Source organism: Capra hircus, chromosome 12 (assembly GCF_001704415.2).
Source record: "Capra hircus breed San Clemente chromosome 12, ASM170441v1, whole genome shotgun sequence".
NCBI lineage: Eukaryota > Metazoa > Chordata > Mammalia > Artiodactyla > Bovidae > Capra > Capra hircus.
The window spans coordinates 54,005,995-54,031,957 of NC_030819.1; the positions used below are offsets into that span (position 1 = coordinate 54,005,995).

The 25,963-nt window shown below is 42.5% G+C and overlaps 1 protein-coding gene across 1 annotated transcript in view; it reads right to left on the minus strand.

Moving 5' to 3' along the window:
- USP12 (ubiquitin specific peptidase 12) overlaps positions 818–25,963 on the minus strand; it is a 58,057-nt gene continuing 32,911 nt past the window's right edge. The window contains exons 3-9 of the mRNA XM_018056585.1: positions 20,337–20,550; positions 15,058–15,284; positions 11,357–11,433; positions 11,154–11,237; positions 7,757–7,954; positions 5,192–5,270; positions 818–4,026 (exon numbers count right to left, since the gene is read on the minus strand). Of these exons, the coding sequence (XP_017912074.1) occupies positions 3,925–4,026; positions 5,192–5,270; positions 7,757–7,954; positions 11,154–11,237; positions 11,357–11,433; positions 15,058–15,284; positions 20,337–20,550 (981 nt within the window). The 3' untranslated portion in view covers positions 818–3,924. The remainder of the gene's footprint in view (positions 4,027–5,191; positions 5,271–7,756; positions 7,955–11,153; positions 11,238–11,356; positions 11,434–15,057; positions 15,285–20,336; positions 20,551–25,963) is intronic.

A 25,963-nucleotide genomic window follows, 5' to 3' on the forward strand; every position in this document is an offset into this window, starting at 1 on the left:
TAAAATGCTGAGTATAGAGCCTATCACACAATCAACTCAAAAATGATGGGTTATTTCAGCAGACCTGGAGATTTTTAAAAATGGTTGATAGCTTATCATAAAGAACAGACCAGTGCAGAAAGGTGGAGAGGGTTTCAAATAACTCACACACAAGCGCCGGGTGACAAGGTGGAAAAGGTGAGGGGCAGTCATGGCTTCTCAACAGTCTGTGAAACACTCTTGAATACAATGTCATTTACTCAAAGTTCAGTATGTTACAGATGTCAATACAATGTCATTTACTCAAAGTTCAGTATGTTACAGATGTCTATCTCAGGTCCCCAGGTAGCTGGCTCCCCTGTTACTGTGTTTACCTCTGAGAACTCTCCTTCAGAGACTCCAATGAGAGTGCTGCCTAGCCAGGCTTCCCAAGAACCATGGGGATCAAGAAAACAGCAATTTTTAAGTCACTCTACAGAGGACCAGGCTTCGTTTCAAGTTCAGGTGATCATTTTACAGGAGCAAGTAGGCCCGTGGAAGGGAGGATGGGGCGTTAGGAACAGTGACTGCGAAGGTACCTTGCCCTCTAAGATTCTATGATACTTGGGATTCAGGGAAAGACAATGCCACTAAATAAAGACGAGTACATGCATGGTGCATGCTGAATGAACACAGGCAGGGATGGAACACCGGTTTAGACTTGTGGGATGCATTCTGGGAAAATCTCTTTGGGTGACAGGAGTAGTCAACTTTTGAGGAAAAGCAGTAAGACAGCGCCCACAGTGTATACTTCTAATTCATACATGCATTTTAAGGAGAAAAAAAAAACACGAAGCCCCACAGGCACAAATAGACCAACTTTAATAGATATTATTTTGTATTTATATAGCGCCTTCTTCAAGAACCTTAGATGCTTTACAGACATTGTATCTAATTAATCCCCACAACAACCCTGTGAGGTAGGTATTACTCCCATTTTACAAGATAGGGAGACTGAAGCACAGAGAGGTTAAGTGACTTGCCCAAGGTCACACAGTTAAATTCACTGAAGAGCCAGGACCTGACCGCCTTAGCCTCCCGGCTCCCAGGTTAAATACCTCATGAGAGAAATCTTCAATGAAAAAGTAGCTTTAAAGAAAGTATCAAGAGTAGTATGTTATGGAAGTGAGGTCTTTTCTACTGCCATCAAGGAAAGGAAAAAACTACACGGATGGTTAGAGGCGACGAGACCCATATATTACACACCCCCCCTCCTCCCTTTGCCTAGAGTCTCAGGGCTCCTGTCTCCGGCCAGCTTCTAAAGGTACCGCTGCCAAGGCAGAAGCCGTATGACTTAGAAGTGAGACTAAATTTAGAATACTTACTTTCAGTTATGATAATTCATAGAAATTCTTCTTCCAATACACAAAATATGGGGCAGTCATCCCAACAAACATGTACACAGACAGTAATCACCACCGTGTACAACTGAATCCCGCCCCTTTCGGTCGGCCAGCCAACACACCACCTCAGGTCGCTTTCTGGACGCGCCACTTTCCTTCCTCTGTCTGCATTTCTCCCCCTAGCCCTAAACCCTCCGTGTTTTTAAAGCATACTGCATTTCTGAGAAGCTTCGAGACATTACACGCAGATGCAGGTGCACTTAGGAGGACAAAGTAAATGAAGAACCATCATGCCGTTGTCCTGCCCCCGACAGGTCGTCCTATTCAACAGGGTGTAGATGGGACAGTGTGCGACTACCGTGGAACTCAAGAAAAATGTGAGAACTTGCTTTCATAGAAAATTTAACCTTGGCTTTTACTTTACTGCACTTTTTTTTTTTTAATGCAAAATGTAAAGTTTACAAACACAACACAGTATCCCAACGCTGTACCTTTATGCAAATGACTTCATCTATCTATCTTCTACATGCCGCGGCCCAATGCAAGTCAAAGCTGGTTCAGCTTCACGTTACTCCTCGTCTCTGAACTAAAAGCTGCAGACATTCAGCTTTAAACTGCAAGACGATTTGGCTGAAGCCCTCAAAGCAAAAAAAAAATGTATGCACCTCCAGAGCTCTGACCTTGCCCACATTCTTGGTTGTGATTCTCTGAGCCACCCTGGTAGATTGGGCAGGCCATGTAATTTGTACGAAACCATCCCAGCCAGGGATAAGGCTTTAGAAACTGTTATCTCCAAAAGCAATCTGTCAGAAGACATCATTTTCTGCCGGCACATTTGTTTCAACAGCCCAATTAGCTAAGTGACCCTGTTAAAGATCTATTCGTGGAACGAATAGGTGAAGTCATTTCCTGAGCTAAAAGATACAGATAATAAATGTTAATAATAGCAGCAGACAAAAACATTCTTCTTTGTTGCTTTTTTTTTTTCAGATTCAACAGTATTAGTAAAATAAGTTTAGAAAATTACAGCAATTAAAAAAAAAAGATTACTGCCTTAAAAAGACTGGAATAAAGAACATCTAAGACCTGATTGCTATTATCTTGAATATATATTCAATTATTTTCTGCAAGTTACATTCGGCCACTGTCAGACAACTTACTGATGTATAGGAAAGTGTCAACTGCAATGGTTTACATACATCTTACATCACGTATGTCACTTCTTGAAACTCCCAACAGAATGAAGTCTTTACAAACACAAAGTTAAATTTCTAAACACTCTTCCAGTAAGATCTGTAAAGGTGGAAGGGGGGAAAAAAGGACTTGCTTTCAAAGTACTCCTGGTTGACCTCATTAATGCACTCTTCCCAGGGTCTGTCAGCTCCCCAGGAAGGCTGGGGTTGGGATGGTCACTTCTTTCCAGAATAAACAACTTCTGAAAATAAGGTAACTGCCGTGCCATGAGTTTTCCAAACACGGCCTCAGCCTGAAACAGAGCCCTGAAGAACCCTCAGGACCAGCACACCACTACTGCACCAGGATTTCCTCCATCATTCCACAACAACAGGGAATTTTTTGATTATTTTTTTAAATTTTACTGAAATTAAAGCTGAATAAAACTTACAACTAGGAACAAACATTTAGAGCCAGAGATATCAGTTCCTCCTGGAAAAAGAATAATTTACCTTCTCTCACTGCAATTTTTCTTAGGGTAACTTATGATTTAAAATAGTTTAAAAATTCACCTTAAAAATAGAAACAAACGAAAGGATTCATTAAACTGACAAAAACTAATAAAAATATTCTCAAATTTACTGACAGAATCATGGGCACTTCATACAATACTTAGACTCTACCAGTTTTAAGTAAAATAAATAAGGAAAAAAATTATAATTACAAAGCCAGTCTTTCCCCTTGGGGAAACAAAAAGCCACTTTTGACCAATTGTTCCCTAGATATACATATACTGTATATGATTATAAGCTTCTTCAGAGAAGCAAACGTTACTTGCCTTCCTGACACTGGATTCTAGTATCTGTTAAGTCTCTTTACATCAGGAAGGCGACTGCAAGTGTTGGGCCCAAAAAGCATTTCTGGTTTACGCTCGAAAAGACTACCCAGTGTTCTCTCTCTGCGTGTCCAACCCAGGCGCGCGCGTGTGCGGCGTGTTCAGCATCACCTCCTGCCATCGTCAGTATAACCTCGCACAGACTCCCGTTCTCTCTGCTGCACCCCCAAGGAGCTCAATCACTACTGGTGCAATGAAGGAAGAGAAAATGCATGTCGGTTACTGGAAGGCTGTTTCCACAAGAGGAGCTGGTATCTCTGATTCCACTGCCTTGTGCAGAGCTGCACAGACAGCATGATACCTGAGCGAATCAATCAACTACCAGGATAGGAAGAGCGTGTTAACCCACAGCCTTTGCTTTATTGTGTGCAAAGTGCGCTGCTGCCCCCCTGAGCTCCCCGCAGTTCTCTTTTCTTGGAAAAAATCGGTGCTTGATCTTTTCCCAAATAACCAGAGAAGAAATGAGGCAGAAAGTCTCTCTTCATCGCAGCTCCCTCAGTCCCGGGACTGATAGAAAAGGATGTAGCCAGACTCAGAGTTCTTCGAGATATCTGATGTTAACCCGTAGAATTCTTCAATAGCTTGTGCATCTATTTTCTGTGAGGGAAAAACACAAACGTCAGTAGAAAAATGAGCTCTTCGGACTCCTGGAATCCAGTAAAAGTTTCAGCCTTTCTTAGGATAATGTCTTTCATTTTCTCATTTGTAAAACAGCTCTGCACAATCAGAATGGCTTGGATGATGCCCAGTATTGGTGAGAATGTGGAACAAACGAAACCCTCATTCACAGCTGGGACTGCAAAACGGCACCAGACACAGACAAAATGCTTTCATCGTCTTCTAAGCCTGATCATACCCTGTGACCCAGCAATTCTATTCCTAGGTACAGGATGAACTATAAGAAACAACTGATTGTCAACCATCTGGGATCTATGGACTTGGCAATTTCATAAGGTCCAATCTAATAAATACTCAAGAAAAAAAAACGAGTGCATATGATCAGTGAAAGACTTGTACGAGGGTAACCAAGGCAGTTTTACTTAAATAATCATTAATGGACAAAAAGCCAAGTTTCTCACATGGTATATTTGTACAATGAAAAATTAGATAGAAAAAAAAGAACCACTACTGCAAGTAACAAGAATGAACTGCATAAACGCGAATGAGTGAAAAAAGACACCAAAGAAGTCATACTGGATGAGTCCACTTGTATTCAAACAGAGACAAAATTAACCCCAGTGAGGCAATAAGATTAGAAATAGTGGGTTCCAGGGGATGGGGGATGGGAGGGGAAAGCCGTAGGTACTGAAGGGGAAAAGGAATGAGAGAGCTTGCTGGCGTGTTGAAATACACTATTTCTTGATCTAGACGGCAGTTATGTGTGTGCACTCATGTGTGTGTGTTCACATGTAACAATTTAAACTGTTGCTTAAAATCTGCACACTTAACTGTATCTTATAGCTCAATAAGTTATTTTCTTTTTTTTTATTTTTTAATTTAATAAGTTATTTTCTTAACAGTGTAAGTTCTTTTTCTTTTCTTAACTAGCTCTGTGGTTGAAAGATCTCACTTGTTTTATTCTAGACATTTTCACGGATAGCCGACTGTTCCAGCAGCACTGAACTGGGCATTAGGGAGAGAAGTAGGGATTTGATTACAACCTGAAGACCTGTCCTACACAATGAGAAGCTGGAAGGAAAAGCTCACGAGCAAGATGCACACACAACTTTGAAGGAAAACAAGAAATCAGGAAACTACTTACTTCTACAATGTCGTCATCAAACAACAACCAAAAATCATGACTCTTAACTATTGCAATGTAATGGCCTCGATTGGGACCACTAAAACAGAGAGAAATAAAAGTTAGCTTTATACAGTTTATTAGTATTACTCTTCTATGTTCTAAATTCCTTGTTCTGAAAGGAGAAAAACTGAAACAGATAAAAATGTTCCTTACCTATTCTTTCCCCCCAAGAGATCAAGCTACGTTGATCTGAACTGTCATTTGATTTTAAAATAATTTGTACTCTACTTTGAGAGATATAACCAGTATTCTATTTATATAAAGCTATACTATTAAAATTCTTTGTTGCCTTTCAAAATTATTATTTTCGAAGTAATGTTCAAATTTGATTCTGCAAGAGACTTAAATAAAATTTCTAGCATTTTTGTGGGGCAGGAGAGGCCAGAACACACTGAATTATAACTATCGAACAATGTACATAGAATTATTTCTGAATCTTAACCCTTGGCAATAATTTTTCTTGAGGAAAAATTCCACATGATGCTTGAAAAAGATACTGAAATCTTGGATCTGCAATCAAGCTCCAACTTCATAAACTTCTCTAAACAAATAACTTATTTTTAGTATTATTAGTGCTAGTTTTAAGTATTTAATTCTTAGCAACATGTAATTATTATAATTGCCTCTGCATTTCATTTTAAATAAATCTGGGATACAGAAACCTAGAAAAATGTAAAAATAAAGGGGGGGTTTGTTTTTTAGGGGGGCCATGCTGCATGGCTTGTGGGATCTTCATTCCCCAACCAGAGACTGAATTCATGTCCCCTGCAGTGGAAGCATAGAGTCCCAACCACTGGATCACCAGCAAATTCCCTAAAAGAAATTCTTTTTAAAGAACATATCAAATATTTTTTTTAACTGCTCCCAGTTACTTAAGTATGACTCACTAGAAAAGCCTATATCATTTTTAATTAAATTACAATTCTACCACAATTATTATATTATAGGCCTTGAAAAAATTTTCAACACAAATTATCCTTTATGGCTCTGAATACTATTTTAAAAGCAGCAACCTCAGATGTGAGACTAAGCTGCCTCCCAGTTTCTTCAGATCTTTGATCCCGTAGTTAAAATGAGTATCTTGTTGACAGAAAGATATGACGAGAGTACATTTTCCCTGCAGAAGAAAACATCTTAAACTTAAAAAAAAAAACCCTTAATGCTAACATGAACCTCCAGTCTGATCATTACAGTAGGGTTCTGTAAGTTATCTGATACTGTTTTCCTCTGTTCAGATGTCCTTACTTACTTTAGAAACAGAACGCTCCAAAAATGGAAAAGCGAGATTACTGCTGAGGATAAATGACAGGAAACGGGCTGACGCAGACCATGGAGGTTAAGGACCATGACAGACGTGGACCCCCCTCCCAGCTATCTTGACCATGTTCTGAGCAGGAAGGTGGGAGGGAGGGACAGCTAATGTTCTCGTTCTCTGGGATACAATACACTGTTGGTACAAGTTTCCAAACACCAGGGGAAATGGAGGAGTGTCCTGTTTTAAAATTATTACAAGGGAATTTCTTGGTGGTCCAGTGGTTAGGACTTGTACTTCTACTGGCTAGGCCCTAGTTCAATCCCTGGTGAGGGAACTAAGATCCCATAAGCTGTATAGTACAGCCAAAGTATGTATGTGTGTGTGTGTGTGTGTGTGTGTGTGTGTGTGTGTATATAATAAAATTAATACAGGAAATTGTAAACAGTCAATGAAGACTATATGTTCTAAACATAAATGTTGATTCTGCAATGCTCTTGTGGTCTGAGAAACTTTTTGAGCTATTTTATAAATTAAGGTCTATAGATGAGATAGTATACTAAATTAGCAATAGGAAACATACACACAGCCTTGTAAAATCAGAAAACTTATCTTTGAAGGTTATCTCCAAAGCCTTCTAAAAGTATTTTTCATTATTATTAATATGATGAACATATCCAACTAGTCTCAGCTTTATTTTGTAAAAATAAAGAATTTATTTTATAAAATCTCTTTAAGCAGCATCTTCTTTTTTTTAACCAACAACCAAGAAAAACAAAAAAGAAAACTAACAGGACTTAAAAGTTCTCAAAGTAATATTTAGATGGTTTAGCCACTAAGTTGTGTCTGACTCTTTGCAACCCCATGGACTGTAGCCCACCAGGCTCCTCTGTCCATGGGATTTTCCAGGCAAGAATACTGGAGTGGGTTGCCATCCCCTTCCCCACAGGATCTTCCCAACCCAGGAATTGAACCCGAGACTCCTGCACTGCAGGCAGATTCTTTACCAACTGAGCTATGAGAGAAGCTCCTATTTAGATAGTAAGAACAGATATCAGATCCAAGCAATAACACACTATTTTAACAGATAAAAGCTTTATGGGGGAGATGGTAAAACGGATCTGAAATACTCATTCTGAAATAAACTCATCTCGGTCCTAGAGCACTGGGGGTACGGGATCTCCGGCAGGCCCACCTCTGAGGGGCCCTGGGGTGTCCTGTGCGCACTGCCCGCCCCCAAGCCTCCCGCCTGCACGGCCCACGCCCGTTACCTTCCACAGTGCACCACGACGGCCACGAGGTCGTACATTCTGTCAGGATTGGTCGCGTCGCCTGAAGTGTTAAACAGACGAAGTTCTAAAGGGAAAACCACCCGGTAAGAAAGTTTTGTGTATCGATGAAGCTGATCCATATACTTAAATCTTTTCAGATGCAGAGCTAGAATCATGGGCAGCTTTTTCACTTTCATCCTGTCAGGATAAACATGAAGACAGAATCTCGTAACAGACATTCACCATGTCCTTGAAAGAACTATCAGACTGCAGGACTCAATAACCGCTGACAGTCAGTTTTATCAGCCCAGCACCGCCCACTTCCGCATTCTCTCTACCTGTGCCTCTTGTAAGCTTTTATTTTGTGCTGGGGTAGAACTGACTCATAATGCTGTGATGGTCTGGGGTGAACAGCGATCTCCTGTGACTCCACCATCAGCAGGGCAACATTCTGACGGTCTTAAGACGGCCCCGTCCCTCATCATCTCCAAACCACGTAACGTGACGTGGAACTCCGTGTGGCTCCCAGACAGAGGTGTAGCCCTTTAAGAACTCTGTACTCCTGAAATAGAGGTCCCTCATGACCAGGCAGACTGCAGGCTACGCCCGTGTCTGGTAGAGGAAAAACCGGTTCCTAAGAGCTGCTATGCGCAGAGACTGAAATCCATTCGTTCTGCTCATCTGTTTAAGTCAGGAACAGACTGGGAACAGGAGAGAGAGAGGAGCAATGGAGACCAGCCACGGAACAGACTGGGAACAGGAGAGAGAAGAGCAATGGAGACCAGCCACTCAGGGCGTCTCACAGACAGGATACAGCTCCTCACTAACAGCTCTGACTGAGCGGATCCCACAAAGGCAATGCAATAACCTGGAAACACAGGAATGAGGTTTCTACCTGTCAAGTCCAGGCCTCCTCATCCTCAACAATCCTGAAGCCCTCCTCCACGCCATCTCCGCTCCCCCATGTCACCGCACGGCAGCCTCTTCCTAACAAAATTCACCGCCAACGCTTTCCCTTCCGACAGAAACAGCTGTTCTCCTCGGTCCTCCACCAGCACTTTACAGACTCACCCTGTCTCAGAACAGTCTGCTACACTACAAAATACAGAGATGGCTGTGGTCTCTCTCTCTCTGTCTAGGGTCTGGACTCTGGGCAGACAGAAACCATCTCTTTCATCGTATTTCTCCACCACCCAGTAATATGCCTGGCACACAGCAGGTACTTGACAAACAGTGCAGGACTGAATTCTGTATGTGTTCAATGAAGCAAAACACTTTTCATGTTAAAAAAAAAATTTACTAAGCCACTGCCTCTAATAAAATGAAAAAAAAATTTTTTATAGCCTTATTCGAAACCTGCATTCTACAGATCTTAAGTGTGGAGGAGCAGCAGATTATCCCAGAAATATTTACTAACCTGGCCAGTGCAAAACACTAATTAAAATAAATGTAAAAACCCAATCTTTCCTGGAAAACCAGCCAGCCACAGGAACCAACAGTCTTTATGTCCTTTTCCTCAATAATTCCATTTCTAGAAATTAAATATATAACCTCAAATAAAATATCCCTGAACCCTCACTGAGACTGAGAAACAGAGATGTTTATAGTCTCAAAATACCTCCACACAAAATGCATATGAGTTACAACTAGGGAGAAAGCACAGCTTAACGCTGGGAGACAGCACCTCAGTCAAGTGACCAGAGAGAACGGTAGGAGTCACAGGACATACAGAGCAGACCCCAGACCATCCTGGGAAAGGCTGGCTGTGGGGCTGACCCTCAGCTGGCATCTGGGAACTTGATCTGGGGGTACTCCTGCTGTTCCCTAGCTGGTAAGAGGGTCTCGATGTGCCTGAACTTGTTGTACAGATCATATGGTTTATGCTGAACACCTGCTTCCCTTCCAGGAGCCTGGAGTTTTGGTACACGCCTGATGGCTTGGCGGGTGAAGAATCCCCCTGCGATGCATTAGTCGTAGAGACTCAGGTTTGACCCCTGCGTGAGGAAGATCCCCTGGAGGAGGAATAGCAACCCACTCCAGTATTCTTGCCTGGAGAATCCCCATGGACAGAGGAGCGTGGCGGACTGTGGTCCACGGACTGTAAAGAGTCGGACACTGCGTGACTGAGCGTGTATGCACACGCAGGCAGGGAGTGCCTAGGCGGCCTGCTCCCAGTAAATCTCGGGCACCACACTGAGTCTGTGATGAGCTTGTCTGGGAGACAATGCTGTCACATTCGATGCTGGAGAAACAAGTGTGTCCATGTGACTCCACGGGGACAGGACACTTGGAAGCTGGCTTGGCTTCCCCTTTGCTGATCGGACCTGTCACTGTTCCCTGTGACAAACCTTAGCTGTGAGCAGGACTATAGACGCTGAATCCTATGAGTCCTTCTAGGGAACCATCAATTCCAGGAGTAGTCGTGGGGGCCCCGACACATGACACGTATCAAAATCGTGTACCATTTAAAAAGAACACAGCCTCACCTCTGTGTGATTCCTGCCCAGAATACAAAATCTAAACCTCATCACATGAAAACATGAGATGGACTCAAAGGAGGACATTCTGTAAAATACCTAACCTGTAATTTTTAAGTGTCAAGAGAGTGAAAGTCAAGCAAAGACTGATAAGGAACTGCTCCCAGTGTAAAAAGATGACAGAGACACGAATGGTAAATGCAACGTGTGCCCCTGGACTGGACCCTTTCTTCCTATAAAGGACATCACTGGGACATCTGGTGATGCTAAAGTAAGGTCTACAACAACAGTAACATCTCAGTGCTGCTCTCCTGACGTGGCCGGACATGGTACAGGGGAAACGTCCTTGCTGGCAGGATACCACTACCGAAGCCTCAGAACTGCGGGACATCACAGCAGGGACCCACTCTCAAATGGTTAAGGGTGAAAAAGCATTCTTGGTATACTGTTCACAAGACTTTGAGGCTGCCTCCAAACAAAAAGTAAAATACTCAGGGTGATGATGAGTCCATTTTCTGATACCAGAGTACGGTCCTCATGGTGACACACTGAGAGAAGGCGTGAATCCTATGGAGGAACAGTGGAGATTGGAGTGGGTGTGAGGAAAGCACTTTTCCCCCTCTTCTTTCCTCACCACGAGAAAGCTTACACAACGAGGAAAGCTTCAAAGCAGAATCCTCTCAGTGTATTGGTTTATGGCGATTAAACACTCACCAAGTGTGGATAGTCAAGGCAGCCCGGAGTTGAGCACTGTTTGCCTGGTAACTACCTAATGTGTTTGTCTAGTAATTACCTAATGAGTCTTAACGGTTGGTGATAAAATGAAGGATGATCACTCAATGCAAACTGCCAGAGATCACTTTTGGCTAGAGCATCCATGGCCAAAGAATCACTATGGACCACAGGAAACACTGACTTACCGTTTGTGTGCTTCCTGCTTGCTGCGACACTCTTCACAGTAGTATTTGTATTCGCTGCACAGAGTTTCTGTGTTGCTGAAACCCCTGTGTAAAATTCAAAAGAAATTAGTTTTGCCTATACCAGAAAATGATGTATTCATTTAAAGATAGTCTAAAAACCAAAGATAATCATTAACTGTCAAAATAAATAATTCTACACTTACCTTAAGCAGTGAGTAATTGATGTGTTTTGTTCCACGTCAACAGAAAGGTCTAAAAAATCTTCATCTTTGCTGCTTATCTGTAAAAATAAGAGAATTACTTACCTTTGGTTTCTTTAGATATCAGTAAATTACTGCTCCAAAATGAAAGAATTAAATGTGGGTTATTATCAGTATTATTAAATATATAAAGAACCTTTTTCCCCAAGTTGAAAAGAAACTACTTGAGTCATACAAGTTTACAAAAGGAAGCTGAATCAATACCCTTCATTATATTTAGAAGAAAATACCAAAGTGCACCTACAGCTGCTCTCCTTACTGGCAAAGGCTGGTGTGATGTGAAATCCCATCACTTCCCCGAATCCTGGTATTGGGGGTGGTTTGGTCACTCAGTCGTGGCCCACTCTTTCAACCCCATGGGCTGTAGCCTGCCAGGCTCCCATGTCCATGGTGTAAAGCATAAAACAAACTATGCCAAACACAGTAATTCTTAAAAGAACACAGGACAAGGCTGAATGAGAATGGCTGGTAAAGGACATGATCTCTATACTGTTTAATTATTTAAGAAAAAACTACCATTTAAGAAAAAATATTAGTCCAACATGCCAAACTGAGCCTTCACTTATGCCCTTCTTTCATTTATCCTCCAAATTTAACCATGTTCTGTTTGATTTATGAATAAATCATCTATAATGATCTAAAGTTACTACTTATTCAGTGAGCTAGAGTAAGACACATCACTCATGCCGGCTGCCTCCCTTGATGGGATGCAACAGGAGGGACGTCAGACTTGGTCCCTGGGACCCCTCCACCACCATGTGACTCTACATGCACAGATGGTCTGTGATCACTTTTTCGATACAACACGAAAAGCATTTAAAGAATATCAAAAGCATTTCCATGAAGAAAAAAAAAACCAAAAAGTTCAGTTCAGTTGCTCAGTCGTGTCCGACTATTTGCGACCCCATGAATCACAGCATGCCAGGCCTCCCTGTCCATCACCATCTCCCGGAGTTCACTCAGACTCATGTTCGTCGAGTCCGTGATGCCATCCAGCCATCTCATCCATGGTTGTCCCCTTCCGCTTCTAATCTCCAATCCCTCCCAACATCAGAGTCTTTTCCAATGAGTCAACTCTTCGCATGAGGTGGCCAAAGTCCTGGAGCTTCAGCTTTAGCATCATTCCTTCCAAAGAAATCCCAGGGTTGATCTCCTTCAGAATAGACTGGTTGGATCTCCTTGCAGTCCAAGGGACTCTCAGGAGTCTTCTCCAACACCACAGTTCAAAAGCATCAATTCTTCAGCGCTCAGCTTTCTTCACAGTCCAACTCTCACATCCATACATGACTACTGGAAAAACCATAGCCTTGACTAGATGGACCTTAGTCGGCAAAGTAATGTCTCTGCTTTTTGAATATGCTGTCTAGGTTGGTCATAACTTTTCTTCCAAGGACTAAGCATCTTTTAATTTCATGGCTGCAGTCACCATCTTCAGTGATTTGGGAGCCCCCAAAAATAAAGTCTGACACTGTTTCCACTGTTTCCCCATCTATTTCCCATGAAGTGATGGGACCAGATGCCATGATCTTTGTTTTCTGAATGTTGAGCTTTAAGCCAACTTTTTCACTCTCCTCTTTCACTTTCATCAAGAGGCTTTTTAGTTCCTCTTTACTTTCTGCCATAAGGGTGGTGTCATCTGCATATCTGAGGTTATTGATATTTCTCCTGGCAATCTTGATTCCAGCTTGTGTTTCTTCCAGTCCAGTGTTTCTCATGATGTACTCTGCATAGAAGTTAAATAAGCAGGGTGACAGTATACAGCCTTGACATACTTCTTTTCCTATTTGGAACCAGTCTGTTGTTCCATGTCCAGTTCTAACTGTTGCTTCCTCACCTGCATATAGATTACTCAAGAGGCAGGTTAGGTGGTCTGGTATTTCCATCTCTTTCAGAATTTTCCAGTTTATTGTGATCCACATAGTCAAAGGCTTTGGCATAGTCAATCAAGCAGAAATAGATGTTTTTCTGGAACTCTCTTGCTTTTTCCATGATCCAGCAGATATTGGCAATTTGACCTCTGGTTCCTCTGCCTTTTCTAAAACCAGCTTGAACATTAGGGAGTTCACGGTTCACGTATTGCTGAAGTCTGGCTTAGAGAATTTTGAGCATTACTTTACTAGCGTGTGAGGTGAGTGCAATTGTGCGGTAGTTTGAGCATTCTTTGGCATTGCCTTTCTTTGGGATTGGAATGAAAACTGCCCTTTTCCAGTCCTGTGGCCACTGCTGAGTTTTCCAAATTTTCTGGCATATTGAGTGCAGCACTTTCACAGCATCATCTTTCAGGATTTGAAACAGCTCCACTGGAATTTCATCACCTCTACTAGCTTTGTTCGTAGTGATGCTTTCTAAGGCCCACCTGACTTCACATTCCAAGATGTCTGGCTCTAGATTAGTGATCACATCATCATGATTATCTGGGTCGTGAAGATCTTTTTTGTACAGTTTTTCCGTGTATTCTTGCCACCTCTTCTTAGTATCTTCTGCTTCTGTTAGGTCCATACCATTTCTGTCCTTTAAACTGGACTTTATTAAAATTTAAAATTAAAACATTAAAAACTTCTGATCTGCCAAAGGCATGGTTGAGAGCATGTGAAGATGAGCCACAGGCTGGGAGAAATCCTTGCAAATGACACCTCTGACAAAGGCCTGGTATCTAAAATGTAGAGAGTACTCCTGAAACTCAACAGCTAGAAAACAAACAACCTCATGTGAAAACTGGGCCAAAGACTAGTACTGATACCTCACCAAGGAAGATATATAAAGACGGCAAACGGGTGCATGAAAAGATATTCCACATTATATGCCATCACAGAAATGCAAATTAAATGCATTTGATTTAAATACAATACTACACACCTATTAAAACAGCCAAAATCCAAAACACCAACATCAGCAAGTGCTGACCAGGACGTGGAGCAGCAGGAACTCGCCCTCATTCCTGGTGGGAATGTGAATGTACTTCCTTCCAAAACTAAACGTACTCTTCCTACCACACGATCTAGCAACTGCGCCCCTGGCCACTAACTGAGGCACTGAAAACTTATATCCACACAAAATCCTGCAAGTGCGTGTTCAGAGCAACTTTATTCATAATTACCAAAACAAGCAACCGAGGTGTCCTTCAGTAGGTAAATGGATAAACTCTGGTACATCCAGACAATAAAATGTAATTCAGCAATAAAAAGAAATGAGCTATCAAGCTGTGACAAGGCAGGTGGGAACCTTAAATACCCACTGCCGAGTGAAAGAAGTCAATCTGAAAGGGCCCCATGCTCTACGACTCCAACCATGTGGCATCCGGAGAGGGCAAGCTCTGGAGGCAGTAAAATGACCAGTGGCCGCTAGGGGTCAGGGGAGGGGAGGCACAAATACACGGGCCACAGAGGGTCGCCAGAGCAGCGAGACTACTCTGTACGACACCGCAGTCACAACACAGCCCTCCTGTTCAACATGAAGTCTCGAAACAGTTCACGCCGCAGCAAGTGTTTCTCTGCCAGCTCAGGGTTCGGTCAACAAGCAGACAGCCGAGAGGCTCGTCAGTCACAGGCACCACAACTCTCAAGCTCACTCTCATACTCATCCTCAAAGAGCTTTTAACACAACGGGTTAGATGAGTTCTATATGACATTTTATGAGACACTTACGGTTTCACACGTAAGACACCTGGTTTCATTAGTCAGTGTTCCCTGGAAGATCTCATGAACCCATGTCGGGTCTGGTGTGCTGTTATTTTCACTGTCAATGTTACCATTAGGCAGACGACCATTTTGTTTCTCCTGCTTTCTCTCTTCTTGTAAAATATCAGCAATGGTATTTAGTAGGTAGTTTAGGAATTCGTGGGCATCTTGCTGCATGTAGTTGTCAAAGAGCTCTAAAAATAAGAATGCACAGAGAATTATTTCAGAATGAGTAACTTCATTAAAAAAAACTAAATTAAAAAAAGAATATCTAGTATTCTATCAGAATTACATAAAATGTTTGGGACTGTTAGTAATGAACAAGAAACATATATCTTTCACATATATAAATTATGACTCAAATTTGAGGAAAATAAAGTTATGATGAAGAAAAATCTTCTAAAAAATACTTATTGATCAAAAAAGAGAAAACCTATCCTCATACATAATGTATTGAGGTAGTAAGAAACAACTGCTTTTTATCAGTTCATTTAATCTATTGTCCCATAAATAAAACAAAAATGCAAAATGGTTGTCTGAGGAGGTCTTACAAATAGCTGTGAAAAGAAGAGAAGTGAAAGGCAAAGGAGAAAAGGAAAGATATACCCATTTGAATGCAGAGTTCCAAAGAATAGCAAGGAGAGATAAGAAACCCTTCCTCAGTGATCAATGCAAAGAAATAGAGGAAAATAATAGAATGGGAAAGACTAGAGATCTCTTCAAGAAAATTAAGAGATACCAAGGGAACATTTTATGCAAAGATGGGCTCAATAAAGGACAGAAATGGTGGGGACCTAACAGAAGCAGAAGATATTAAGAAGAGGTGGCAAGAATACACAGAAGAACTATACAAAAAAGATCTTCACGACCCAGATAATCACAATGGTATAATCACTCACCTACAGCCAGACAACCTGGAATGTGAAGTCAAGTGGGTCTTAGGAAGCATCACTATGAACAAAGCTAGTGGACGTGACGGAATTCCAGTTGAGCTATTTCAAATCCTAAAAGATGATGCTGTGAAAGTGCTGCACTCAATGTGCCAGCAAATTTGGAAAACTCAGCAGTGGCCGCAGGACTGGAAAAGGTCAGTTTCCATTCCAATCCCAAAGAAAGGCAATGCCAAAGAATGTTCAAACTACCGCACAATTGCACTCATTTCACACGCTAGTAAAGTAATGCTCAAAACTCTCTAAGTCAGGCTTCAGCAATACGTGAACCATGAACTTCCAGATGTTCAAGCTGGATTTAGAAAAGGCAGAGGAACCAGAGGTCAAATTGCCAATATCTGCTGGATCATGGAAAAAGCAAGAGAGTTCCAGAAAAACATCTATTTCTGCTTGATTGACTATGCCAAAGCCTTTGACTATGTGGATCACAATAAACTGTGGAAAATTCTGAAAGAGATGGGAATACCAGACCACCTGACCTGCCTCCTAAAGAATCTATATGCAGGTGAGGAAGCAACAGTTAGAACTGGACATGGAACAACAGACTGGTTTCAAATCAGGAAAGGAGTATGTCAAGGCTGTATACTGTCACCCTGCTTATTTAACTTATATGCAGAGTACATCATGAGAAATGCTGGGCTGGAAGAAGTACAAGCTGGAATCAAGACTGCCGGGAGAAATATCAATAACCTCAAATATGCAGATGACACCACCCTTATGGCAGAAAATGAAGAAGATCTAAAGAGGCTCTAGATGAAAGTGAAAGAGGAGAGTGAAAAAGTTGGCTTAAAGCTCAACATTCAGAAAACTGAGATCATGGCATCCAGTCCCATCAGTTCATGGCGAATAGATGGGGAAACAATGGGAACATTTGACAGACTTTATTTTTAGGGGCTCCAAAATCACTGAAGATGGTGACTGCAGCCATGAAATTAAAAGACGCTTACTCCTTGGAAGAAAAGTTATGACCAACCTAGACAGCATATTCAAAAGCAGAGACATTACTTTGGCAACAAAGGTCCATCTAGTCAAGGCTATGGTTTTTTCAGTAGTTATGTATGGATGTGAGAGTCGGACTATAAAGAAAGCTGAATGCTGAGGAATCGATGCTCTTGAACTATGGTGTTGGAGAAGACTCTTGAGAGTCCCCTGGACTGTGAGGAGATCAAACCAGTCCATCCTAAAGGAAATCAGTCCTGAATATTCATCGGAAGGACTGATGCTGAAGCTGAAACTCCAATACTTTGGCCACCTGATGCGAAGAGCTGACTCATTGGAAAAGACTCCAATGCTGGGAAAGACTGAAGGGAGGAGGAGAAGGGGACGACAGAGGACAAAATGATTGGATGGCGTCAACAACTCAATGGACATGAGTTTGAGCAAGCTCCAGGAGTTGGTGATGGACAGGGAGGCCTGGTGTGCTGCACTCCATGGGGTCACAAAGCGATTGAACCGAACTGATAAATACTACAACAGGGCAAGTTTTAAAGCAGGAAGTGGACAACCTTGTGGCAGTGCCAGGGCAAATGCATACGAATCACAGAGGAAGCCTTGAACATGATAAATCACTGGGCCACACAGCCCCGTGTACATTCTCTGACAGAGTTAGGTGAGGCCTGGAACCTGCACTTCTCTAAGCTCCTCCAGGTGATTCTGCTGTGCAGTCACGTTTAGGGAACAAAGGCAACATGGAAAATATATTTAATCCAGAGAATCTCTAAGGGCCCTTCCAAAGATCTGTAACTCCGTGGAACGTCCCCGTAGCTACTCAAATGAGTCGCTGTCATGGAAACACTAAGCACTTGGCCTGTGCTCGCATCATGTACCCTGAGCCTGGAGAGGAAGCCCTTCCAGGGCACGGCCTCATGCCACCTTCCTAACAGCCCCGTGACACCGCCATTAGAAGTATTTCACAAGCGAGGAAACGGAAGAAAGCAGCAAAGACACTGCCAGGAATCAGCAGGACCAGGACTCAAGGCAGGCCGTCCAGCCCCACCCATGGGACTCAGGCAGCCAGGCCACCTGGCCACACAGGCGTCTGCACCCAGCCAACAACATGCACTCAGACTACCACCCAGTCAGGAAGTTTCACCTCCAGAGCTTATATAAGTTCAGGAAGTTTATGGTTTACATTTTCAAAATGATAGAATAGAAACCGATTAGAAAATCAAGGGAAAGCCTCCCTAAGACACAAGGAATTTAAAAATTACATTTTAGAAGAGCTGCAGATATGACCACATAAGACCAAGTTCTACGTACTAGAAATCATTTAAAAAGTTTAAGATGGTGAAACCTGAAAGGCATCAACATCTTCAACATAAGAAGAATTTATACAAAAGACAAAGTCAGCAAAAGGCTTGAAATCAACAACTTGTAGAAACAAAATTTTAAAGGTTAAGTAAAATACATGAAAAAACATTCAACCCCATGGTAAACCAAAGAGGTCATTTGGCATTTCCTGAGTGAATGAATGAATGAATGAACAGACCACAGGCACTGAAACAGTGAAGGGGACACAAGAAGAATAAACTTGGCCCCCAACAGCAACGAGAATGATGCACATTGCTACAAGCCAGCTGTTCTGACTGCAAGCCACCTTAGGAGAGGTGACCCTCTGCACAGGGGAAAACCCACGTAAAACCAGTCGGTCCCTTGAATGTGAGGATCTTCCGTACCTGGTCCTGCGCCTGTGGCTGTGAGCCGCCAGAGATGATGCAGGGCTCTCGTATTGACTACTGAAAAAATCCTCGTATAAGTGGACCCATGTAATATAAACTCATGCTGTCCAAAGTTCCACTGTACATGAGCTTTCTACCAGGACAAAATTTTTTAAGTGTCCCACCAACACAGACAAAAAAAAAACCTCTCTGAGAAGACCTGAATCAGTCTCATTCTAAGAGCTGTACTTGGCTTTCTCACAAACAGCAGATACTCGACACATCTGGAATTTAAGACAGTAAGTAGGTTTAGCTTGAATCAGGGAAATATTTTAAAAAGTGCTTTTGTGAGCAATTAATCTATCTGTATATGGAGAAAATGAACAAACTTTTAACATGGTTATCAGATTAAAAAACAGTAATCTATAATCATATTATTCCAGCACCTTCATGTTTTAGGAAACTCAGTATGACCCATGCTTCTCTGGATTCATGCGACAATGAGCAGTGTCAACTGAGTTAAGGGCAGGGCTCGCCATTAATAACCAACCTTAGAAACTTCTCAAATCATATTTCTATGGGCATCATTATATTCGACAGATAACAAATGAAACTAAAAATAACACCCAATTTTCTTTCTACAGTGACTGAAATGCCTACCTCCAAACAAACAAGCAAAAAGAATTCCACACTTTCTCAAGTCCATTCGAACTTCCCGAGGCGGCTCACCACCCTGGAGAGATGCTGGGCTCAGACGTCAGGGAGGACACGGGCCTGACAGGTCACCTTAACATCCCTGAGTGCCAGTGACATTAAGGCAACTGAGGAAGTAGTGACTAATGATGACCTTGCTAGGGAAATCAAAAGAATACTATTTGAAGAGAGAAAAAGGAAGTGGGGGTGTAGCCAGTAACTATTTTTAAAAGTGTGGGGTGGGGTAGGGGGTGGAGTTAAAACGATATATCCTAAGCCGGAAAGTTTCATTTATTGGCACTTTCCTTTGCCTGGGGTGTGACTCCAGGCAAGTCTTTCAGCGTCTTTTTGTTTTCTTTTTCATGGCTAAAGTGGGGGAAATATAATGGCCTCTCATCAGGTTATTGTAAGGATCAAATGAGTTAATATTCATAAAAAGCATTACCAAAAAAAGCAAATGAACAGTAACTGGAAAAAAAAAAAATCAACAAAAAAACTGCAGAAGACTCCACAACTTTTCTTTTTTCAATATTTGGCTGCACCAGGTCTCCCTGATCAGGGATCAAACCCAGCCACCTCCAACTCCCCCGCCCCCGCCCACATTGGGAGGGAGCCTGGAGTCTTAGCCGCTGGACCACCAGGGAAGTGCCCCCCAACAACTTTCCTTGATCAAACAGCCAAGTAGGCAAAAAAAGAGAAATGATGATTTCTCATTTCCGGGTGTACAGAATTTAATCTCTGTACTTCAGACGGCAGCCACACCTCACAGGAACCCAAGTGACTGTGTCCTCACTGAGCAGCTGGCGCTGCCTTCCAGGCAGGAGCACCACCTTTGGCTTCTCAGAGGCAGCCGCACCATCGGGCGTGAGGACGCCCAGCTGACGCTTGCTGCACCCGACCGTGCTGTTACCTCAGCAGCAGGTTGAGAAGCAGAAGAGTTATTTACCATTTTCTTTCCGCAATCTCGTTATGAACTTCTTAGGAGGTATGACTCCAACCTTCTTCTTCTGGGTGGCGATGCTGTGGAAGAGGTCTGCTAAGCACGTGAGAAGGCTCTCCTTCTTCCGGGGCTGACTCTTGTAGGCGAGAACTTTTTCCCGAAACGGACGACAGAAGTAAAGTGCCTGAAGAACTGAATTGCAGTAGCAGGTGTTCCCAAACTAGGAGAGAAAAAGAAAAAAAAAAATTTTTTTTTGGTTAAATTTGGGGGTAAAACGATATCCAGAGAAAGAATTTCCAAGCCTAGAGTTGTTCAGAGAAGAGAAAGAGTAAGATAGGGAATATTTATGATCCTCATAAATTAAAAGGTACCTGAGGGTAGAACTGTGGTATTGGAGAAGACTCTTGAGAGTCCCTTGGACTGCAAGGAGATCCAACCAGTCCATCCCAAAGGAAATCAGTCCTGAATAGTCATTGGAAGGACTGATGCTGAAGCTGAAACTCTAATACTTTGGCCACCTGATGCAAAGACTCATTTGAAAATGACTCATTTGAAAAGACCCTGATGCTGGGAAAGATTGAAGGCAGGAGGAGGAGGAGACGACAGAGGATGAGATGGTTGGATGGCATCACCGACTCAATGGACATGAGTTTGAGTGAATTCTGGGAGTTGGCGATGGACAGGGAGGCCTGGTGTGCTGCAGTCCATGGGGTCACAAAGAGTTGGACACAACTGAGTGACTGAACCGAGGGTAAAAATAATTGTCCTGACTGCAAATTAGAGATTTTAACATTAAATGGATGCTCTTGACATCAGTTTCAGGTTAAAATGGGAGAAAGATACATGGGACAAATTTGGCCTTTATGACCACTGAGTTAAAGAACTACAGTTTAAATAGTGAAATTAGTTAAGGTTTAGGGTTCTGGAAAATTTTTTCCTTTTCCAATTCTCACTGTTTTGATAGTATTGGTTGTATAAGAACCATTTTCTATACGGTACATTTAAAAACGTAACTCTCAAAAATTCTTTTATAAAAACATAATAGTGAAGTTTACTATCAAGTTCTTCAGTGCCATCCAGAAAATAAGAAAAAAACAGGATACTCTGAAGTATTAGACGGAAGAATCAACGGTGTGACAGCCTATCCACTGACATGCTGATGCCACGTCACACCGTGCTCAGTCCATCAGGAGGACGTGGACTCGCTCCAGACTCAATCCTGAACAGCAGCCCCGCCTCTCACTGACCATGTGGCCTGGAGCAGGCGACCACGACTCACTCAGCTTCAGTTTCCCTCTTCTTCTTCTTTCTTTTGGCAGGGGGCGGCCTTGCCCCAAGGCACGTGGGATCTTAGTTCCTCAACTAGGGATCAAACCTGCACCCCTGCATTGGAGGCACAAAGTCTTAACCACTAGACACACCAGGGAGGCACGAGTTTCCTTCTATTTAATGACAAGGGAGGAAACAGTCTTACTTTACAAAGAAAAGAACACAGAGCTTGACAAATATTTTCTGCCTTCCTTTTTCCTTCCCGTGAATAGATGATGATGTGAAAAGCAGGCTAATAAAACACCTGGAAGTCACTCAGGGAGGATCCAGGGAGTAAACAAGGACCGAGGACAGTTCTCAGAGCACTGTCCCAGGGTAAGGTCCAGTACACAAAACTCTGACAGGCTACCTGCAGAGGAGTGCTGAAGAATGGGAATCCTTCAACCATGTCCATAAACACATGCACACGTCTGCTGATATTTTAAAATTAGGAAGGCTAAATCAAAAGCTAATATAAACGATTATTTATAGAGAGAAGGCAAAGAGGAGAGAGCAACGAAAGTGAGACCACTGTGCATGTACATGGTTATAAGAAGTTTCTTTTGCACCCATAAATTTTTAAAAAAAGATTTATTTGGCTGCCCTGGGTCTCAACTGAGGAACACGGGATCTTTAGTTACAGCATGCAGACTTTTAGCTGCATCATGTAAGATCTAGTTCCCCAACCAGGGATCGAACCTGGGCCCCCTGCATTGGGGGCTCAGAATCTTAGCTGCTGGATCACCAGGAAAGTCCCTGCATCCATATTTTTAAAAAACTAAATTAAAACAGGAAGAAAAGATAAATTCCTAAAATTGAAAATAAACAGAAATAAACCTAAATGTCTATCAAGTTGGTAGCAGAATTACTTAAAGAATGACTTCAAATGACTTTAAAACACAGGATGGGTTTTTACTATCAATGCCTTCCTGGGGAAGTTACCAAGCCACTCTCTCTATCGGTTTCCTCATCTGTAAATGACGTTTTTGCCAGCACCAATCTCTACAATCTTGTGAAGAAGTAACTCAATGACCTGCATGAAGAACTTAGTGTGGTTTGGCATACCTCATCACTATATGGTTATTTTTGAAACAACCTTTTTGAGTCATCTGTCCCCTGTGGAAAATTAGCTTAGCTGAAACAGATTAAATCCTATAATCCCCAGGTCTACACTTAAATCATGATAGATGGCAGCAGCACAAATAAACCAGAGGGGTGGTACCATCAGCCTGCAGCACTGTGCAACCTGAAGTGATACAGAGCCATCACATGTGTGGACAGTGTACGGGTACCAGCATCGTCCATTTATTTAGAATCAGCAAAGCTTAATCTATCTTTCATTTTCAGATAAAAGTAAACATTAGCAGTGTTCATACTTTCGCCCCCACCCCCCAATGAATCATCTTACATATTCCATTTGGAAACTACTGGTTTTAACCACTATTAAGTCAACATAATGTCAACATAATGTGTTAAATGGCTAACTGCTCCGCTGTCGCCCACGCTGGTTGGTGATGGTGCCTGTCCCATGAACATCCCCTTCTAAGGGAAGACCCTCTTCTCCCCACAATTTCTGTTCAGGTGGCTCTGTTCCATGTAACTCTAGACCTCCCGTCCCCAACCACCTGCTCCCTGCAGCCAAGGGTACCTAATCCAGATTCTCAGGGACATTGTTCCTGCCCCTCACCTGCCCCCTCCTCACCTGCCCCCCTCCTCACCTGCCCCCCCACCCACCCACTCCTCCCCCCTCACCTGCTCCCCAGCCCCAGGCCTCCTCACAGGAACTGACTTCTCTATGCAAATCCTGTAAGGGGGTTAGTCACAAGCCCTTCTGCAGAAGCTGCCACAGGATCAGGCACTTGATCCAATCTGGCCTGAGTTCTTTGGTCAGGTTTGATAGGAACAATCTGCGATCTCTGATAATACAGGCTTTGAGCAGCCTAAGGATACCAGGTTGGAAGAAACTAAAGGAGAATGAGATCAACACAAAAGAAAATAGAACCAAGCGACATCAGCCTACTCAACCCTGTAACCTGCAAATGGTAAGTTTCATTTTTATTTTTCTTTTCTTCGTGGTGACCCTTGTTCCCTGCATTCAGAGTTCCAACTAATGACTACTATCAGTTCAGGTTAGAGAAAGCCTTTTATAAGATGGTTCACCCTCACAAAAAGATTCATTAATCCCAACCGACTTGTGTTTGGGGGCTTATGTATTAGAAAATTAAAATGATTCTCGAAAGGCCGCTAAAAATGGAGGGACTGCACAAAAAGTAGGAAAGAGATACCAGTAGTCTAAATCACTCTTCACTCAATTTACTGGCTACAAGATATAAAGGGGAAAAGGCAAGTTGGCTGATCAGATTAAAACCATTCGTTTTCAAAGAATTCAGCTAACTGCACAGACAGCCAACATGTAAAAGAGGGATTTTACAGCAAGAGAAAGCACCCAAAGGCTCCTCTGCCTTTCGAGATGGTTTCCATACTCCCCTGTACCCACCCAGGCACACCCATATTTCTCCTGACATCCTGCAACATCAGAAATACTGAGGTATCCACAAGGGTTAACTCAATAGGAAACCCCCACCATATGTATTATGCAAATCACAGGGATAGACATCAGAGTTATCATGAAGAGTCAACTGCCATGAAAGCTATCATTTGCAAAAATGTTCCTCCAAGATAAAAATATCTATAACTGAAAGTAATGGAAACTAGATTGTTACTAACAAAGTGAAGAGTAACCACTCTGAATTTTCTGGTAGGTTAATTAAACTATGGGGTTTTTTTTTTCCTTCTCTCCATTAAAAACAAAAAGTCCACTTTTCTAATTGTCCAAATGCACAGACAGTTTCCCAAAAGCAAATACCTTTGAGTGATTCTAGTACTTTACTAGTCGGAAAAAGGGATTCAATCAGGCATACCTAACAGGAACTCTTTTCAGTATTTGCTTTTTGTAAGAGTGACTATAATGAACCTGAAATGCACACTTCGCTAGAACAGACTGATTAGAAGAAAACAGACACGTGCCTCATTTTAACAGAATCCAATTATTAGGAAAGATTAACCACCGAGTTCCTTAAAGCAGCTGCATTCTGTGTTGTTTATAAACACTAACGACTTGGCAGACAGGCATAGGACAGGAGGAAAATGTTCAAATGTTCACCTCTGAATTAACTAAGCCATCTCCCCAACTCCTCAGAGCTCCAACCTTAGTTTTTAAGGGACTCTATAAATAGTGTGATAACTCCAAATAAAAAAGGAGAATGAAACTAGAGAGAAGGGTGATGACAATGTAAGAGTTGAAAACAGAGCTGGTGGAAAACGGTTCAAGGCCCACAACACAGCCGTAAAGTGGCCCAAGAGCACAGATCACAGGAGCGTGTATCACTGTCCCAGGTCAGCGGAGCCTACTCTCATCACCAGTGATCTCTGCGCAGAGTTCAAGGTGCTCATCAACCCTTCACAGCCGGAGCCCTGGCTACCTCAGGATCTCAGGGATCTCAATTCTTCATCGTAATGAGGCACAGAGATCGGAAATTCCAGCTTTCCTTGGCTTATACTGAATCTCGTATACTGAATCTCGTATACTGAATCTCTCAGGGAGAAACACAAACTCCACCTTCTGAATTTATACTGGTGTATACGAAGTAATAAAAATGATACCTTCTTAAAAACTTTTGGTAACACAATCAACAATGGTTTTTGGACACTGGTATCATATTGCGTTAAAAACATCAGCGGGAAAAAAAAAAAACCCACAGAGCTTTGTGCTTAGTCGTGTCCAACTCTTTGAGACCCCACGGACTGCAGCTGTCACACCCCATGGACTTCCTCTGTCTTTGGGAATTGTCCAGCCAAGAATACTGGAGTGGGTTGCCATGCCCTCCTCCAGGGGATCTTCCTAACTCAGGGATCAAACCCAGGTTTTCTGCATTGCAGGCGGATTCTTCACCAACGCAGCCACCAGAGAAGCCCCACAGAGCTTTAGGGCTCATACTGTATCAAGTATGTTGTTTTACTTGTTTGGAGGTTATTTGCAAAAAAGTTACTTAGGCACAAAAAGGAGAAGGCTGGAATGCTTACGCAGGACAAGCTCAAGGTAAGACAGCCTTCAATACAGGAAACACTACTGTTCTAAAGAAAAGAGGTTCTCCTGGGACACCAACAATGGGCACAGCTTTACGACAATTCAGGATACAAATGAGCTTTGGGGTCTGAACCAGGCAAGGGTGGCTGCCACAGAAAAGGAGCAGTGAGACTGAAGAAAATGGGCTCTGCTCCCCCAGAACTGAAATGAGGCTTCTGATCACTAGGCAACTCCAGAT